The 19628-nt window shown below is 38.6% G+C and overlaps 1 protein-coding gene across 1 annotated transcript in view; it reads left to right on the forward strand.

Annotated features, from left to right (window-relative positions):
* The window catches only part of AIDA (axin interactor, dorsalization associated), a 49516-nt gene that overhangs the window by 28011 nt on the left and 1877 nt on the right, over positions 1-19628 (forward strand). Inside the window, exons 7-9 of the mRNA XM_043485621.1 lie at positions 15386-15508; positions 17488-17610; positions 19446-19563. Of these exons, the coding sequence (XP_043341556.1) occupies positions 15386-15508; positions 17488-17610; positions 19446-19563 (364 nt within the window). The remainder of the gene's footprint in view (positions 1-15385; positions 15509-17487; positions 17611-19445; positions 19564-19628) is intronic.

Genomic DNA, 19628 nt, shown 5'->3' on the forward strand with positions numbered 1-19628 from the left:
AGAGAATCCAAGATTTCAGTGATGCCCAGGCTGTGTCTGCATTTTGGTGGCAAGATGGTTCTAGAAATTGTTGTGATTTTTTTTTCTTTTTATTTATTATCTTTGTTTTTATATAACTTATTGAATTATAAGTTTCTTGTGACTTGTTTAAAAAGTCAAGTTTATGAGATTCCATTTATATATACAGAATTCACTCTTTTTAGTGTGCAGGTTTATGCTTGTTGATAAATGTATACAGTTGTGTTAACCAATACTGCTGTGAGGCTAAAGAGGAATAAGGAATGGTATGTAGATGTTGTGACCCAGAATAGTTTTTTCCCATTTCAAATGGAAAGTGACTTTTTAACTAGTCTTTAATTGGGGTAGGTGGGGAGTAGGGAGTAGGTATTATCTTTCTTTTTAATATTCATCTCTTTCCTTTTCAAAATTTTAAAAACTCATGTGGAAAACATAAATTTTTGTTAAATAATTGACTTGAGCCAAAATAGGGTTTAATTGTTCTAAAGGTAGGCTTCAGTTCAATCACTCAGTAATGTCTGACTCTCTGAGACCCCACAGACTGCAGCATGCCAGGCTTTCCTGTCCATCACCAACTCCCAGAGCTTGCTCAAACTCATGTCCATCAAGTTGGTGATGCCATCCAACCATCTCATCCTCTGTCATCCCCTTCTCCTCCCACCTTCAATCTTTCCCAGCATCAGGGTCTTTTCAAATGAGTCAGTTCGTCACATCAGGTGATCAAAGTATTGGAGTTTCAGCATCAGTCCTTCCGATGAATATTCAGGACTGATATCCTTTAGGTTTGAAAGGTAGGTTTGGTAGATTTTAAATCAAGGATGTAAATGTACAACCTGTTTTATATGGCCTGAAAATTTGCCAGTATGAATATAAAGCTATCAAAATCATAAGCCCAAGAAATATGAACAGACCAAGGCAAAATTTTCAAGATTTAAAAAAAAACAAACACTTTCTTACTGAATGACATGATTAAACTCAAATATAGACTTAGTTTCAAAATTTTCACAAATGTGTTAGTTTCTTTAGCTCTTAGATTTAATCATGCATAAAACGTGTTTATTTTTGAAGCTGAAAATAATGAAATTTACCTCTTCAATGTGAAACCTGTGCATGGTTTTTGCTGTACAAATACTCAATTCTGAGTTGAACTCAAGAGAGAAGCAAACATGGATTTCATTTTTAGCTGAAATGAGGTTTTTCTTGCTCACAGGTATAAGAAGTTGAAATTTGCAGCAAAGTGTTCATTGCTTTCTTGTAAATATCAGGGCATCTTTCTTTCATAGAAATCCAGAACATGCCTTGGGGCACAGTGGTGAATGTCATCTTAAGAGTATGGTTAGGTCAGAGCTCACTAAATTCCTTTTTCTTCTCCAAGAATCTCAAGTTCTCAAACTGAGCAGAAGAATCAGAGAAAGCGTTCCTTACCCAGGCATTTATTCGTTTATGTGTGTGCTAAGTCTATTCAGTCTTATCCGACTCTATGCAGCCCCATGGACTGTAGCCAGCCAGGCTTCTCTGTCCGTGGGATTCTCCAGGCAAGAATACTGGAGTTTGTTGCCATGCCCTCCTTCAGGGGATCTTCCTGACTGAGGGAGTGAACCCATGTCTCTACTGTCTCCTACATTGCCAGGTGGGTTCTTTATCACCAGCACCACCTGAGAAGCCCTTACTTATATGTAAAGGGAAAGAAAATACTCTAGTTCTCCAGGCTTATTTTTAATAAGATTTGTGACTTACTGATATTAATATTTTTTTCTCACTTTCAAGCTTAAGCAGGTTGGGAAACATTTCAAGATTTCCTTTTACACCTTTTTTTTTTCTTTTAAATGCAAGAATCCTGTCACTTGAAGTTAAAGGGTTTTCTTTAGAGCTTTGCAGAGACCCCAGTTGTGGATGTGAGAGTTGGACTGTGAAGAAGGCTGAGTACCGAAAAATTGATGCTTTTGAACTGTGGTGTTGGAGAAGACTCTTGAGAGTCCGTTGGACTGCAAGGAGATCCAACCAGTCAATCCTAAAGGAGATCAGTCCTGGGTGTTCATTGGAAGGACTGATGCTGAAGCTGAAACTCCAATCCTTTGGCCACCTCATGTGAAGAGTTGACTCATTGGAAAAGACCCTGATGCTGGTAGGGATTGGGGGCAGGAGGAGAAGAGGACGACAGAGGAAGAGATGGCTGGGTGGCATCACTGACTTGATGGACATGAGTTTGAGTAAACTCCGAGAGTTGGTGATGGACAGGGAGGCCTGGCGTGCTGTGATTCATGGGGTCGCAAAGAGTCGGACACAACTGAGTTATTGAACTGAACTTGCAGAGACTAGTTCGTATGAGATGTCTGTTAAGTAGGTTACATTTTGCAGCCCTCATCTTCAAAGCACCCAGCAACATCTAGCTTACTCTTTCTTAAAAGTACTCTACAGTTCAACCTTTTGATTCAGACACCTGTGAGGAACTCGTCCTTGCTTCCTGTAGGGAGTGATGGATTGCCCTTTTTAAACTAGCATTTCTAACATGAAGCACACGCCCACTGGCTCCTTCCAGACTTTGTAGATGTGCGTTTATTAAATAATTTTTTTCCAAAATTAGGTATAGTGACAACTGATATACTCTTAATGTATGTGAACAACTTCAAGCAGGTATGATTTTAATTTATTATTTAAATGATAATGGCCATTAAGGATTTTTTCCCCCAAAATTTTAAAGCAGTTTTAAAAATGAACAAACATCTTACAATTTTTCAAACTCTCTTTCTTTTTTGTAAATTAATTAAATATTTGTGGCTGTGCATGGTAGGCTGTTCCCTAGTTGTGGAGAGTGAGGGCTTCTCTCTAGTTGCAGTGTGCAGGCTTCTTATTGCAGCGGCTTCCCTTGCTGTTGAGCACCGGCTCTGGGCGCCTGGGCTCAGCAGTGCGGCTCCTGGGCCGCAGGGCACAGGCTCAGCAGCTGTGGTGCCCGGGCTTAGTTGCTCCGCAGCATGTGGGATCTTCATGGATCGGGGATTGAACCTGTATCCCCTGCATTGGCAGGCGGATTCCTATCCACTGAACCACCAGGGAAACCCCAAATTCTTTTCCTTGAAAGCTTAAAGGAACCTATGTTCCTCAACTGCTAAACAATAAATTACTCACTAAAAGAAATTGTGTATGTATTTTAATATTTTACCACAGTTTCCACCTCTAAACTGAATTTGGCATTTCAAAACAAATAAGTGGCCCCTCCATAACTTTTTTTAATCTATATCCAATATCAGTTGTGAAGATTATCTATAGCCAGAATTTGAAGACACATTTAATGTGTTTCTACCTATCTACCAAATATTGTGGCCAGTTTGATCAATATTATTACCTTAAATTGTGTTTAAGATTATCCTCAAATAACTAAATCATTTTTCTCGAAAGAAAAAATGCTACTTAAATGCAAAATATTATCATAAATGTCCTTTTTTATTATTTTTTTTAAAATGTCCTTTTTTAAATTATACTTTAGCAGCACAAAGAAATGTGCACTTAAAAAATTGGATGAGAGACTCTGTCAATAGTACTAGATACGTGAATTTAGTTACAAGTATGATAAATCTAAAGCAAAGAAAACTAAGATTAAATGTGTTATCACATAAGTATATGATATTGCTCAGTCTACATTTTGAACACTTGATTGAACTCTGCTCTAAGTGTGGATAAAAATTTAATCTACTTTTTGCTAGTGATATTTCATTTCCGGAGCACCAAGGCAAAATAAGGACCAATTCACCTCTCATTGTAGAACCAATGCCTGCAGGAACATCTGTACAATATGACATAAAATGTCAAGCAAGTAAAATGAACTCAATAAATACATTGAAATCACCATGTTTTTCAAAAGATGTAATCCTCAGTAATTTTCTAAAAAGGCATCGCCTCTTTAGGATTCTTGTCTAGGTGATGATGTACTACTTTTTTGGAACAAAGACCATCATGCCATTTTCTGTTTTAGACCAGAAGGAAAAATTGTATGAGGACAGGGTCTTATGGAGTTTCACTGACTTCAGTTTCCTTGTAACCTTTGTTTTCTTCTGTGGAGTTAACCACACAGACTCCTGGTCCCTGGGCAGGCAGTTTGTTCCTAGTCTGATTCTCCATAATCTTTCTTGTCCAGAGTGTCTTGGCCCGTCACAGAGAACCACTCCACGTGAGGAGAGCCTCCTCGTGCCAGGATCTGCAGTTATCATTTTCCCTTGGAACAGAGCAATTGTAGGTGTGGGATGAGGGGCCACAGCTGCTGCCCCACTTCTGGTGCCAGCTGCAGGTGGGAGGAGGTACCCATTGGTGGACGCTGCACCAGCAGTCTGGGGATTCGATGCCTGGCACACTGCCGCCTCCCCTACCCCCGTACTGAGGCTATAATCTCAGCCGAGAGCTGTTAGATCAGACATTTTCACCCGTTTTTTGTTTGTTTGTTTGTTTAATTCTGGAGTGCATTTGTCTTTGTTTAGTAAACTTGGCTATTTTTGTGATATTCTCCACAACTACTTTACATTTCATCTGCCAGAGTTTGGACAGCAGCCTCTCTCTGTAAAGAAAGCCATGAGTTGTGACATGTCAGGGTGTTCTCCTACAGGAGGGGGGCCAACTGTTAATGGACACCTCAGAAAAGCTCTTCAGAGACAGAGATGAAGGCTGGACATTGAATCCATTTGACCTTGACTTGTTTGGGGCCTTTGCAGCAGGAGTTTTCTTGACTTTCACCACCTTTTATAGAACTCACAAATGCTACATGACATTGATTGACTAAACCTGTAGACTCAACAGAGAAGTTATGTTTGTCACAAAACCTTCAGTATCACGTGAAATGTCATCAACGTCAGCTTATTACTGAAGTAATTTAAAAAGTAGAACATTTTTAATTTCTTACCCTGAATCTTGGGCTTCCCAGGTGGTGCTAGTGGTAAAGAATCCACTTGCCAGCGCAGGAGACATAAGAGATGTGGGTTTGATCCCTGGGTCAGAAAGATCCCCTGGAGGAGGGCATGGCAACCCACTCCAATATTCTTGCCTAGAGAATCCCATGGACAGAGGAGCCTGGCAGGCTATAATCCATGGGGTCACAAAGAGTCAGACACGACTTAGCTATTAAACCACCACCATAGCCGCATTCATAAATTATTTTCCACATTTGATGCACAATGGAATAGGACAACTTGGAATACCAGTCCAGATACAGCCTACTGATAAATAGCTTTCGTCACCAAGATGGACTTTGGGGCTCTAGTGTAATAAAATGACCCTGGAGCTTATGATTCACTCTTGTTACCTTACCAGAATTGTCTGTAGGCTTAGGCTTGGATCCTTCCTTCTAACTCATAGCTCTTCAGAAGCCACACTAAATCAAATAATTCCCTCCACGTTTCTTTGAAAGCAGTAGGACACGTTTGCTCCAGGTGGAGGTCGGGTGCCAATCAGAAGACACTGACATCATCAGGCTGCCTTCTTCCTTGCAGAGTGGTGCTCACCAGCTGCCAAAGGCTGCCCCTTTCTCTCATAAAAAGCTAAAAATGGATCCAGCCGAAGGAACGTGATCTTACTGCCCACCACCATATGAGGCTCAAAGACCTGCAATAAAGTTGCTGTGGGGACGGCCCAGTCTCTGACCATCACCGTGAACCTACGTTATTCAGCGTGCAAAGTTTAGATAGTGCTTACCCTTGATCACTGTCTTTTATGGAGCTGCTAAGCCACAGCACCAGCACCTCCCTAGCATTCTGTGGAACCCTGGTTGAGAAATCCTGCTGTAGACAGTTGGCTGCAGCACACAGAGTTTTCTGTGTTAAAAAGTGTGAAGTGGAAGTAATGCCCCCCCAAAGACGTCCATATCCTAATCCTCAGAGCCTGTAAACATGTTCATGGCAAAGAGCTTACGTTAATGACCTTGAGGTAGAGACTCTCCCGCAGTACCTTTTTAGGCTGTGCTGTGCTTAGGTGCTCATGTCTGACTCTTTGCGACCCCATGGACTGTAGCCCTCAGGCTCCTCCGTCTATGGGGATTCTCCAGGCAAGAATACTGGAGTGGATTGCCATGCCCTCCTCTAGGAGATCTTCCCCACCCAGGGATCAAACCCAGGTCTTCTGCATGGAAGGTGAATTCTTTACAATCTGAACTATCAGGGACACCCAGGAATACTGGAGTGGGTAGCCTATCCCTTCTCCAGGGGATCTTCATGACCCAGGAGTCAAACTGAGGTCTCTTGCATTGCAGGTGGATTCTTTACCTGCTGAGTACCAGGAAAGCCCCTCTTTTTTAGCCTTTATTGGCTTTATAGACAATTAAATTACAAAAATGGCAAATGGGACAAGGTGATTAAAAACATGGACTCTAGGACCAGACTGCTGTGTTATAGAGAACAGATCACTTAACTTTTCTGGATCTCACTTTCACCTATAAGTAAATGGGACTGACATGAACACCTATGTTATAGAGTTCTTATGTGGATTAAATTAGTTGATACATATAAAGAATTAGAACAGTGCCTGGCACGTAGTAAGTGTTCTGTAAGTGCTGAATATTTGTTATTTATGTAGCACTTCCACATAGAAGAACATTCGTTATTTTTGATCCTTGCTCTAGAACTAAGAGCAAATTTTTTAGTACTAGTTGGAAAAGCTTAGTTTATACCAGATCATGTATGGTCATTTCTTATCCTGATTATAGTCTTTGTTTTATGTGTGTAATTACTTGTTCTCATATTACTTTATATAGTTGAATATTTCAATTGTACATTTAGAAATCTTTTAATGTAGTGTCTAATTTAATTTGATGTTTAATTATCATATGGTTTTACTTTTTGTACACAAACATTGCTACCTTTCTCATGTAACTCAGGAGCTATAGCTGGTGTGGTATTATCCTATTATTTTATCTTCTTTCATGCACATGTCATGTAAGACAGTGCATCTATATATATAAATATATATATAATATATATTGTTTAGCCATTTGTCTACTAGAACATAATATAACCTTTACAGCTGTGAAATTCAAAATTTATTCATAAAAGATCTGTATATTACTAATGCCACACAATTCAATAATGAACCATTATCCAGACTTGTCTTTCAAGATGTGCAGTCAACAAGACAAAGCCCACAGTACATAATTATGATTAGATATGTTGTTGTTGAGTTGCTCAGTCATGTCTGACTGTGCGACCCAATGAACTGCAGCACGCCAGGCTCCTCTGTCCTCCAGTTTCTCCTGGAGTTTGCTCAGATTCATGTCCATTAAGTCGATGATGCTATCTAACCATCTTATCCTCTGCTGCCCTCTTCTCCTCTTGCCTTCAGTCTTTCCTGGCATCAGGGTCTTTTCCAGTGAGTTGGCTCTTCACATCAGGTGGACAAAATATTAGAGCTTCAGCCTCAGCATCAGTCCTTCCAATGAATACTCAGGGTTGATTTCCTTTAGGACTGACTGGTTTGATCTCCTTGCTGTCCAAGGACTCTCAAGAGTCTTCTCTAGCACTGTAATTAAAAAGCATCAATTCTTCAGCACTCAGCCTTTTTTGTGGTCCAACTCTCATATCTACATGACTACTGGGAAAACCATAGCTTTGACTATGCAAACCTTTCTCGGCCAAGTGACATCTTTGCTTTTTAAGACACTCTAGGTTTGTCATAGTTTTTCTTCCAAGGAGCAAGTGTCTTTTAATTTCATGGCTACAGTCACCATCCACAGCGATTTTGGATCCCAAGAAAATAAAGTCTGTTAATGTTCCCATTGTTTCCCCATCTATTTGCTATGAAGTGATGGGACTGCTTGTCCTGATCTTCATTTTTTGAATGTTGAGTTTTAAGCCAGCTTTTTCATGATCCTCTTTCACTTTCTTTTTGCTTGTTTGTTTGTTTGTTTTCTTTTTTTCCTCTTTCACTTTCATCAAGAGACTCATCAGTTCCTCTTTGCTTTCTGCCATTAGGGTGGTGTCATCTGCGTATTTGAGGTTGTTGATATTTCTCCTGGCAGTCTTCATTCCACCTTGTGTTTCATCTAGCCTAGCATTTTGCATGATGTACTCTGCATGTAAGTTAAATAAGCAGGGTGACCGTATAGAGCAGCCTTGTCACACTCCTTTCCCAATTCTGAACCAGACAGTTGTTCCATGTCTGGTTCTAAAGGTTGCTTCTTGACCCACATACAGGTTTCTCAGGAGACAGGTAAGGTGATCTGGGTGTCCCATCTCTTTAAGAATTTTTTCTTAAAAATTATGGATGAGCAAAAAAAAGGCTAAGGGATTTCAGCACAGGTAATCTAGCTGAAACAGAGACTCAGAGTGTGTAGTAGTTAGTGATACAGGGAGAGAGCACCTTGGAAACCATCATTAAATAGCTTGAATAGTTACCTTTCTATGTCATTTGTAGTCTTCAGTTATAGTCAACTTGCAGATAGCCTTTATTAAGGTATAAAGAGGGTAATGGGCTTGCAAAAGAGCTGGACATGACTTAGCGACTAAACAACAACAACGAAGAGGGTAAAACTGAATCTTCATGCGTTGGAGTGTTTTCACCCTACCTTGAATTACAGAATAATTAAACTAAATCAATTAATTATCTTTCAGCTTGAAATCACTGACTTTGTATTGCATTGTTAGAAATATATTTAATAGTTAAATTTTAATGTGGTCTGAGGCAAAAAAGTTTGCTGATAACAAGGAAAGAAATGTCATCTCATTGACTCACTTCAACTAAAAGAGCTACATGATTATAGATTATGAAACTAATTCATCCAAAGGTAAAACTAGTTTTAATGTTCAGTTAGGAAAAACATGGTGACTGCAGTCCATGAAATTAAAAGACACTTGCTCCTTGGAAGAAAATCTGGGACAAACCTAGACAGCACATTAAAAAGCAGAGACTTTGCCAACAAAGGTCCATATTTTCAAAGCTATGGTTTTTCCATTAGTCATGTATGGATGTGAGAGTTGGATCATAAAGTTGAGTGTGGAAGAATTGATGCTTTTGATCTGTGGTTTTGGAGAAGACTCTTGAGAGTCCCTTGAACTGCAAGGAGATCAAACCAGTCAATCCTAAAGGAAATCAGTCCTGAATATTCATTTGGAAGGACTGAAGCTGAAGTTGCAATACTTTGGCTACCTGATTCAAAGAACTGACTCATTGGAAAAGACCCTGATGCTGGAAAAGATTGAAGGCAGGAGGATAAGGGGACGACAGAGGATGAGATGGTTGGATAGCATCACCAACTCAATGGACATGAGTTTGAGTAAGCTCTGGGAGTTGATGATGGACAGGGAAGCCTGGCATGCTGCAGTCTGGGGGGTCTCAAAGTGTCGGACACAACTGAACTGAACTGGGAAAAACATAGTCTCATAAAAAGAAAATCTATCATTGGCTTTGAATATTGGATAGGAAACCACCTTTGACTGTCAAAAAAGAAAAAGCCATAGTCAAAAAAGACAAGGGCCTAACATCCTTAATATAGAAGTAAAAATTTTGAGTTGCATCAACAAAGACCACAGGTATATTAAAAGTTTGAGCAAGAAACATGACCAGACAGTACACACACACATACAAAGATGTACAAATAGCTCTTAAACATATGAAGAGATACTCTAGAACTACTTTAACTGAGGCTGACAGATGCTCATCCACTGCTGGTGGGAGCACAAAATAATACAGTCCCTTTGAAGGGGAGTTCAGGATTATATAACAATAACAACAGAAATACACATTTATTCTCAGGTCCAGCAATCTCACTTCAGGAATGTATTCTCAAGATATACCTCCAGTAATATGAAGAAAACATTTGCATATATACCAGGTTGTTTATTTATGTATAATCTGTAATAATAAACTATTAGCACCAACTGCCATATGTAGGTTGGCTGAATAACACTCTAGTATACTATAGATAATAGTCAGGAAAATCTCCATGAACTGATGACTTTTCAGAATATATTGTTATATAAGTAAAGTATATCAAGGCAATTCACATTGGCAGAATAAGGAGGAATGTCTCATCATTTTCTGAATAAATCTGTTCTTGGACTTCCCTGGTGGCTCAGTGGTAAAGAATCTGCCTGCCAGTACAGGATCCATGGGTTCAATCCATGGCCCAGGAGGATCCCACATGCCCATGCGTCACAACAACTGAGCCTGTTGTCTAGAGCCTGGGAACCGCAACTGCTGAAGCCTGCGTACTCTCGAGCGTATGCTCCAAAACTAGAAAAGCCACCAGTGAGAAGCCCTCACACCACAGCTAGAGAGTAGCCTGCACAGCAGTTAAGACCCAGCACAACCAAAAATAAAAATATTAATAAATAAAAGTTATTTAAAAATTGCTTAAAGTCTCTTCTTGACTTTTAAGAATTCTGGCAGGCTGAAAGCAGAACACTTCGCTGGATGTTTTCTAAGGGATGCTTTGAGCCAAAATCATACTTTAGCATTCCTTTTTAGATCAAGAACAAAATGTGTCTACTATATCCTCTTTCCATCAACGTTCTAGAAGTCTTAGCCCATGCACTAGGACCAAAAATAGAAATATAGATAAAAATTATTTGTAGGTTTTATGAATATGTATGTAGAACATACAAAAGCACCTTTTGCATAGAGATCAATAGAAATAATAACAGAGTTCCTGGATGTAAAATCTGTACATAAGAACAGATTCTGTACACTTAATGTGATCATTTTGCAATATACAAATATCAAATCATTACATTGTGTACCTGAAACTAATGTATGTCAGTCATAGCTTGATTTTTGAAAATTATGTAGCAAAAAAAGGATTTTATGTCTATAAGCAAGCAACAGTTGCTTAGAAAATGAGATTTATTTTTAATTGGAGGATAATTGCTTTACAGTACTGTGTTGGTTTCTGCCATACATCAGCATGAATCTGTCGTAGGTGTACATACGTCTCCTCCCTCGTGAGCCTCCTCCCGTCTCCCACCCATCCCACCTTCTAGGTGGTCACAGAGCGCAGGAGTTGAGCTCTGCATCATACGGCAGACTCCCACTGGCTGTTTTACAGATGGTAATGTGTCTGTTTCCATGCTGCTTTCTCAGTTCGTCCCAGCCTCCCCTTCTCCCGCTGTGTCCATGAGTCTGTTCTCTATGTCTTTGTCTCCATTGCTGCCCTGCAAATAGGTTCATCCATATACCATCTTTCTAGATTCTATATATATGCATTAATATGCAATATTTATTTTTCTTTCTGACTTACTTCACTCTGTATAATAGGCTCTAGGTTCATCCACCTCATTACGACTGACTCAGATGTGTTCTTTTTATGGCTGAATAATATTCTTTTGTGTATATGTACCACAGCTTCTTTATCCATTTATCTGTCATTGGACATCTAGGTTGCTTCCATGTCCTAGCTGTTGTAAATAGTGCTGCATGAACACTGGGGTCCATGTGTCTCTTTCAGTTATTATTTTCTTAGGATATATGCCCAGTACTGGGATAGTTGGGTCACATAGTAGTTCTATTTCTATTTTTTTAAGGAATCTCCGTACTATTCTCTATAGAGGCTGTATCAATTTACGTTCCCACCAACAGTGCTAGAGGCTTCCCTTTCCTCCACACTCTCTCTAGCATTTATTGTTTGTAGATTAGAAAATGAAATATTTTGACATTTATAATAGTATCAGAAAATAGCAACATAGTTTAATAGATCCAACAAGAGAAGTATAAAACCCATAGGAAGAAAACAGTACAAATTTATTGAGAGAAATTAAGAAGTCTTAAATCAGTGGAGAGATATATTCCAGTTCATGGGTTGGAAGAAGCAATTTGTAAAGATGTGACTGTTTCTAAAATTGAGCTGAACTTCACCACAGTCCTAACAGTGTTCTTGTTGTTCGCTTTTTTTTTTTTAAAGAATTTGACAGCCCTTGTGTTATAATTTACAGGGACATGCAAAAGGCTGAAAGTAGTTAAGACTCAAAGAGTAATGTCAAGGTGGGAGAATTTGATTTACTAAATGTTGAGACTTTTGTAAAATTATAGTAATCAAGACACTTGTGGTAGTGACGCAAAGATAAGAAACAGTCCAGTGAAAGAATGGGGAGCCTGGAAACAGACCCACATTTGATTTATTGTCAATGCAAATCCATGGGTCAGATGCTAGTCTATTAAATAAGTAGTGCTGGGACAATTGAGTGTTGATGTGAAATCGAATGAGATGGGGCTCCTACCACATGCCATAGTAAAAAATTGATTCTACCTGGATTATATAATTAAATGTGAATGGCAAAACATTCTTTTAAGAATACCTTCATGACCTTGGAGGGGGGAAAGATTTCTTGAATAGGACACAGAAAGCACTGACTATAAATGAATTTAGAGGCTGAGAGATTTGAGTACAATAACATTTAGAATAAACAGAAAAGGCATTCTAAACATGCAGGACTAATATTGGGGTTAAAAGTCGAGAATAGCTGTTGTCTCTTTGGGAGCAAGAGTGATCTGGGTGTGTGTTGGGGGCACAGGTCAGGCTCCTAGGACGGTGGTAATATCTATCTTTCCTGAATATATTACCATTCAATATAAAGATTTTTTTTTTCTTAAAAAGGAAGACCACTGAAAAATTATGTAAATTAAAATATCCAACAAAATGCTTATATCAGAATATTAGAGAACTACAAATCAGTAGGAGAAAGGTAAATATTTCAATAGTAAAGTGGGGAAAATAATTGAACAGACACTTCAGAAAAAGGGAAATCCAAATGCTTAGTTTTAAATGAAAAGGTGTTCAATGTCATTAATCATTGGAAAAATACACTTAAAACTAGTTTGGGAACAAATTGAGACAGTAACATTGACACATATATATGTATACTGTCATGTGTAAAATAGCTAGCTAGCTGGTAGGAATCTGCTGTATTACACAGGGAGCCAAGTCTGCTGCTCTGTGATGACCCAGGGGTGGGGGGATGGGAGGCTCAGAAGGGAGGGGATAAATGTATAATTATGGCTGATTCATGTTGTTGTTTGGCAGAAACCACACAACATTGTAAAGCAATTGTACTGCAGTTAAAAAATTAAAAAAAAAAACAAACTAAATTGGTGTTTCTCCACACCTGAATTGGCTAAAAAGAAGAATCTGACAACTCCAAGCATTAGTGAGGATGTGGAACAATGGGAATTGTACTAGGAGTAGAAATTGGCATACCCATTTTGGAAATAGTTTGTAATTACATAGCAGACATGGAGGTACTACACCATGTGACGCAGTAATTCCTCCCTTGGGAAATGGGTGCTTACGTGGAGCAGAACATGTGTCCAGGGATGTTTGTAGCGGCTGCATTGTTAGCAGTTTCCAAAACTTGAAGCATCTCAAATGCATATCATCAGAAGAATGGATACGAAAACTGTGGTATGTTTATACAACTTATATACTATACAATTATAAAATGAGCAAATTACAGCTACTGACAACAGTTTGATAAATCTAAAGTTCCAAAGCAGGCAAAACATAATTATACAGGGATGCTTTTTAGTAGTGATTTTTAAAGGCCAGGGTGGTGAGGAGGAATTCAAAAGAACATTTGATGGGGAGAGAAGGGAGCTCCTGAGGTCATGCTTTATTTTTTGACCTCAGTAGTGGTTACATGGATGCTTGCTTTCCAACTTTTCATTAAGCTGTGCACTCATTTTATTTGCTTTTCTGAATATGTGTTAGATTCACAATTTTAAAAATTTTAAAGAATGGTTAAGTGTGTGCAATAAAGACCTTTTATCTTTAGTGTAAGAAAACTTGCGAATATTGAAAGTATGTTGAAATATGGCAAAATATCCCATGTGAGAAAGTTAATATTACTTCTGAAATGGTATTAAATACTGGTGTGAAATGTCCTGTTTTGGTTTTTTGCTTTTTATCTTTCTACCTTTTCATTAGCCAAAATTTTCTTTAACCAAGTATCACCAGTTAAGACTCTTGGATTTCTATAGTAATTTTCATGTCATAAATTCCCTCATTGTAAGTGTACAGTTCAGTGACTTGATAAATCTGTAGTATTGTGCATCTATCAGTTTGCTCCAATTTGAGAACATTTTCATTGCCCTCTAAAGTTCCCTCAAGCATGTTTGCAGTCACTAAATGTATTTTGAATGTGGTAAGTTGATTGATTCATGTACTTCAAATACTTAATCATTAAAAGTAGGATAGGACTTCCCAGGTGGTCCACTGGTTAAGAATCTGCCTGGCAATGCAGAGGACACGTGTCTGATCTCTGGTCTGGGAAGATCTCTCGTGCCATGGAGCACCTAAGCCCATGCACCACAGCTACTGAAGCCCACACACCCTAGAGCCTGTGCTCTGCAACAAGAGAAGTCACTGCAGTGAGAAGCCCCCACACCGCAACTAGAGAGTAGCCCCTGCTCGCCACAGCTAAGAAAGCCCACACGCAGCAGTGAAGACCCAGCGCAGCCAAAAATAAACAAATAAAAAAGTTTTTTGATCTTTAAAAAAATAAAAGCAGGATAACACATTGTTGGATAGAAATGTGAAGAATGTCAGCTAATGTCCTTTATAAATGTTAGGTTGTATAATTTGTGGTACTGTATACATATTAAAATCAACTTTTGTTTGCATTTGTTGTTCGTCAGTTATTTGAAATAAATGAACAAACTGTACAGGTGATTTCTTTCTTCATATTATTTTCTCGGTGGGGAATGCTCTTATGTAATTCTGGGTGGTTTTTCAGTTTTAAAAACTTTAATCAATTTATGGAAAAGATTTCAAACATACAGTTGCTCTTGTGGTTTTATGTAACATTCTCAGCAGGACTGATTTCTGACCAAATAGATCATAAAGAATAGGATGAAGAAAGCAGTGGGAAATGAGACTGTCAAGTTATTCAATTAAATGTATAAATATTAAGTTATAAGTTATTTCCTCCATTAATAGTAAATGATTTGTTGATTGATTTTGGTATTTTTCAAGCTTTAGGAAAATGTAACATGTTTAAAACGCTTTTTCTGTTTTGTGTTATACCACTTCACATTGAAATATGGGGTATATTATATATATAGCAATAAATGTGAAGTGTAAATATTGTATGAATATATTACATACATTATTAATTACATGGTAATTTGTAATTCAGCTTCCTGGAGTGGAATTTTTAACAAACTTGAGTTAGTAATTTATGCTTTCGTGTTAAATATGGAGTATGGAAGTATAGATATATTTTATGTATAGTTAAGAATTTGTCTGGAAAATATAACATCAAGTGTTTGGGAGTTTTGGTAACCAGAATAATGCCTGCCTAGTTACTAAGCCAATTAAGAGCAAAGCAATATCTTCTCTATGCTGTTAAAATATTTACCCTGGAATGATTGGTGGAACTCATTTTTATTGCTGTTTCCCTGTTGCCAGGTACTTTATTACCAAGGTTGCCATCAGAACCAGGAATGACGTTACTCACTATCAGGATTGAGAAAATTGGCCTCAAAGATGCCGGGCAATGCATTGATCCCTATATCACAGTTAGTGTGAAAGGTCAGTAACTGCATATACCTATCTTCTCTCTGGTGAATTTTAAAATGTTGCTTCTCATTTGTGACTTTTTGGGGGTTCGTGAGGGGATTTTATCTGTGACAGTTCATTTTAGTTCATTTTATAGTGAGACAAAATCCTGGGAGGATGTGGTCATCATTCCTTCTCCAAACATTTCTCAGAGATTTATGGAAAATATTTTCTTATCCATAACTTACACTCACAGTTGCTTTGGGTTTTTTCTCTGTGTATGTCTTTTTATTCTTCCAAATCCCATCAGGGGTGCTGACTACACAGACACCACTGTCTTTTATAGTAGATACATCCTTCAGGAAACAGGTTAAAGAGAGGTCCCCCACTTTCCAAGGATGTGTGGTGTTCTTTGCAAGGCCCAGTGTTCTCTGTTTTCCTCTGCCTCCACTTCAGGCCCTCTCACTCCTGTCCACCAGAGGTTTGTACATAGAGCTGTGCAGAGGTGGATGAGAATCGGCCTTCAATGAATCATGAGTGGAGATAGGGAAATAAGACGCATACATAAACTCTACACCCTGAATATATCCTGCAGGACATTAGACAACTGATATATTTTTTAATTCTTAACTATGTCACTGTCATCATTAAGCATGATTACTCTTAGGATTTGTTTTTTTCTACTATTCAAAGTGGCAAACTGTTCATTCCTTGAAAACAACTTTTTTGATCGTTGGTTTAAGAGGGAAACTGCAGTGGTTGAATTCTTTTGTCATTGCTAAGCTTTTTATACAGCACTTTACTTACAAGGCACTCAACAGTCTTTTAAAAATAATTATTGGGTGACTGGGAATGAAACTGTCATACTATTATTCAGAAATAACTGCACAGTTAATCCAATCTACAGTTAATAAATCTACAGTTTAAGACAAATCAAATAGATGCGGACTAAAATTAACTAGAGGGAACGCTTACCAATTATAGAAACATTCAGACCCATGGGTTCATTAGTACCAAGTAAAAGAAAAAAGGATTTTGGCAACAAAGAAGAATTTTAACATGAAAACACCATGATCCTCAGCACTGTTGCTGTGATGCTTTAGCCTCTGGTTCTGTGGGCTCTCAGATCTACTGGTCTACTGCAAAGTATTTATACACTAGGTTATTTGATAGGCCATTCATAAAACTGCATCTCTCAGGAATGAACACTTGTAAAATACAAAAAAAAAAAAAAAGGTAATGAAATGTAGATATTATATTACCTTTGCATATGGTTGAACTGAAACATGTTTTATGTAAATATCTTCAGGAACTGAAGTAGTCAAACATACTCTCCTGTTTGAAGGTCCCTAAGATGGGTCTGTTGAATAATACATAAACAGTTGAGTAGTCATTAAATGAATCTGTGTTGGATTTGATTAAACTGGGTGATTCCTGGCTCCAGAAATTACACCCATATATCCTATATCGTATGCCATCTGGTTACTGTAAATCAGCTTATGTTGTAGCACATAGCTTCAGAATTTAAGTAATAGACATAAGAAGTGTTCATTCCTGGCAAGGTTGTCATGCCCACTGTTCGGTCCTCTGACATGAATACAGCAGGGTAATGCTGCTAGTGTTCGATTTCCGTGCCTTCACCCAGGCAAGGTTGGGAAGTAGGGGTAGGGGCACCACTGTGGTGTATTACATCCCCAAATGTAAATCACAAAAATACACTGGCCTACTCCCCCAGAAGACACCTTAGCCAGAAGGATCCAATTCCATGATCTGTAAGGAGGCTTCCGTCTCCACCCACAGGGTCTCCCACCCTCTCTGCTCTGTGCCCTCCACATGACCTGGGGAACCAGCTACCTTCAGGTACCTGCTCACCCCAGACACGGGTTTCTATCAGCCTGAGAATCTCCTCTTAGCTCTCCCCTCTTCAGGAAACGCAGCCCATTGTGGTTCCTTTGCAGTTTTTAAGTCTGTGTGTTTGAGGGCTCTGAGCAGAAACTTTATTTCTTCTCCAGATCTGAATGGCATAGATTTAACTCCTGTGCAAGATACTCCTGTGGCTTCAAGAAAAGAAGACACGTATGTTCATTTCAATGTGGACATTGAGCTCCAGAAGCATGTTGAAAAGTTAACCAAAGGTTTGTGATGCTAAAAGTGGAACTGTGTTCAGAATTTGACTCTTCCTTTTCTCCGACTTTGAATCAGTTGTGTACAGTGCTGTCATTTTAACTGAAACTAATGCTAGTGAGCATACTTCATGTTGATAAGCATTTCAGTTATTCTTCCTATAGGCTATTCTCATTTTACATCTTGCTCTTACTTATAAATGCCATGAAGAATAGAGCATACCAGAAAGTATAGTGCATACCAGAAATGCAGGAAATATATTATCTAGAGATGATGCAGATGAATAAAGAATTTTTTAAATGATGGTATCATATTTGGACTTTAATGTTTTCAAATGTGACTTTACTTTTGCATTTATTTAGACCTCAGACACAATCACAGGGACAAGGAGATAGGTCCATAGCTGAAGAAATGTGATCTGCTATCTTAAAAATCTGTGAGGTTTTTTTAATAATAAAATGCCTCTATTATTGCTGTGGAAGGGAGAAGAGAAGCTACTGTTTTGTGGACATGGCAGAGTCATGCACCTGGGGACAGAAGGTCACCGGTAACCTAACAGCTGTAACCCTTGTGTGTTGGCAGTAGGTGCTAAAGACGGCCGCCTTGGGAGTTCCCTGGTGATCCAGGGGTTAGGACTTGGCACTTTCACTGCCGGGACCTGGATTTCAATCCCTTGTCAGGGAACTAAGATCCCATAAGCCATGTGGTCCAGCAAATAAATAAATAAGCAAGCCCATATTCCCCTTGATCACATCCCTTTGCCTCCCAAGTGATAGGTTTTTCTTTCCTTCCTTCACATGCAGAGTGCTTCATTTGGACCCAGGCGCCAGAACTGCATACACATTTCTGAACATTGTGAAACTTCTAGTCAGTTGGTAGTTTTGTCTCCATGAAAGTGTTAGATGTCTGTTGATTGTCTATAAAAGCAAAGCAAGACCCAGCACCCCTCTGGTTAAGGCCGTGTTAGTAAGGAGTTGGTTAAGAATGAGAGCCCGGCATCCTTCTGTTGCTTTCCTTGCCTTCGTTAGAAATTAATTGTTTTTGGCTGTGTGGATGAGGCAACTTATTATTCTGTTTTTAGCGTTTTTCTGTAGGGAGGTGGAGAGAGCTTATCTGTAGGACTTTGGGGAGAGAAAATTGTTTCATCACCAGTTCCTCATTGTGTGTGTGTCTTTTTTGGTGGGGGGTGGGTGGGAATAGGTCTGCTTTCTATGCCTTCATCTTGCAAAGTGCTATCTTTACAGAAGGACTTGTCATTCCAGGAAAAACAAAACAGGGCTTTGGACACTGAAAAATGTATTAGGAAGTAGTTAACATTTAAAAACTGAACCAGCACATGATTTATGTTGTTCAAACTTAAAAACACCCCAGATACTGAGTTTTTTAATTTTTGAGTTTTTATTTTGGGTGGGGAGAAACTAAGGTAGGATTTTTTTGATGAACCTTTTTAATATGCCTTTTCTACTTAATGAGTTTCTATGAGTAATGTTCATACTTAACAAGTATCTTCTGTGTTCTTTTTTGTAGTATTTAGTGTTTTCTTAATATCTTAGAATTCTATCTGTGGATAAACTTACTTACATTCTTGAGTTTTGCTTAAAGTTTTGCTCTACTGTGTAGAGTTGGATAGTGTAGACACATGCCCCTTCTTTAGGTGCAGAAGAGTTTGGGGTGACACACACAGTCAGCCGTATCATCAGAGAGACATCAGTTTGACAAAGGTTACTGTGCTGTGACCGTTTAGGACAGTTGTTGCTTGTTCATTGGCCTCTGGTGATCAGAGAAAATTTACTGAAACGCTAGAATGGGCTGTCTGTGGCTAATGTGTTTTGCTTTAATTCCTCAGGTGCAGCTATTTTTTTTGAATTCAAACACTACAAGCCTAAAAAAAGGTTTACCAGCACCAAGTGTTTTGCTTTCATGGAGATGGACGAAATTAAACCTGGGCCCATTGTAATAGAATTGTAAGTGATGCACATACAGAATGAGTACTAATGAATGGTGGCTAGTATCTCGTCTTAGTATGTGA

This window comes from Cervus canadensis, chromosome 13 (assembly GCF_019320065.1).
Source record: "Cervus canadensis isolate Bull #8, Minnesota chromosome 13, ASM1932006v1, whole genome shotgun sequence".
NCBI lineage: Eukaryota > Metazoa > Chordata > Mammalia > Artiodactyla > Cervidae > Cervus > Cervus canadensis.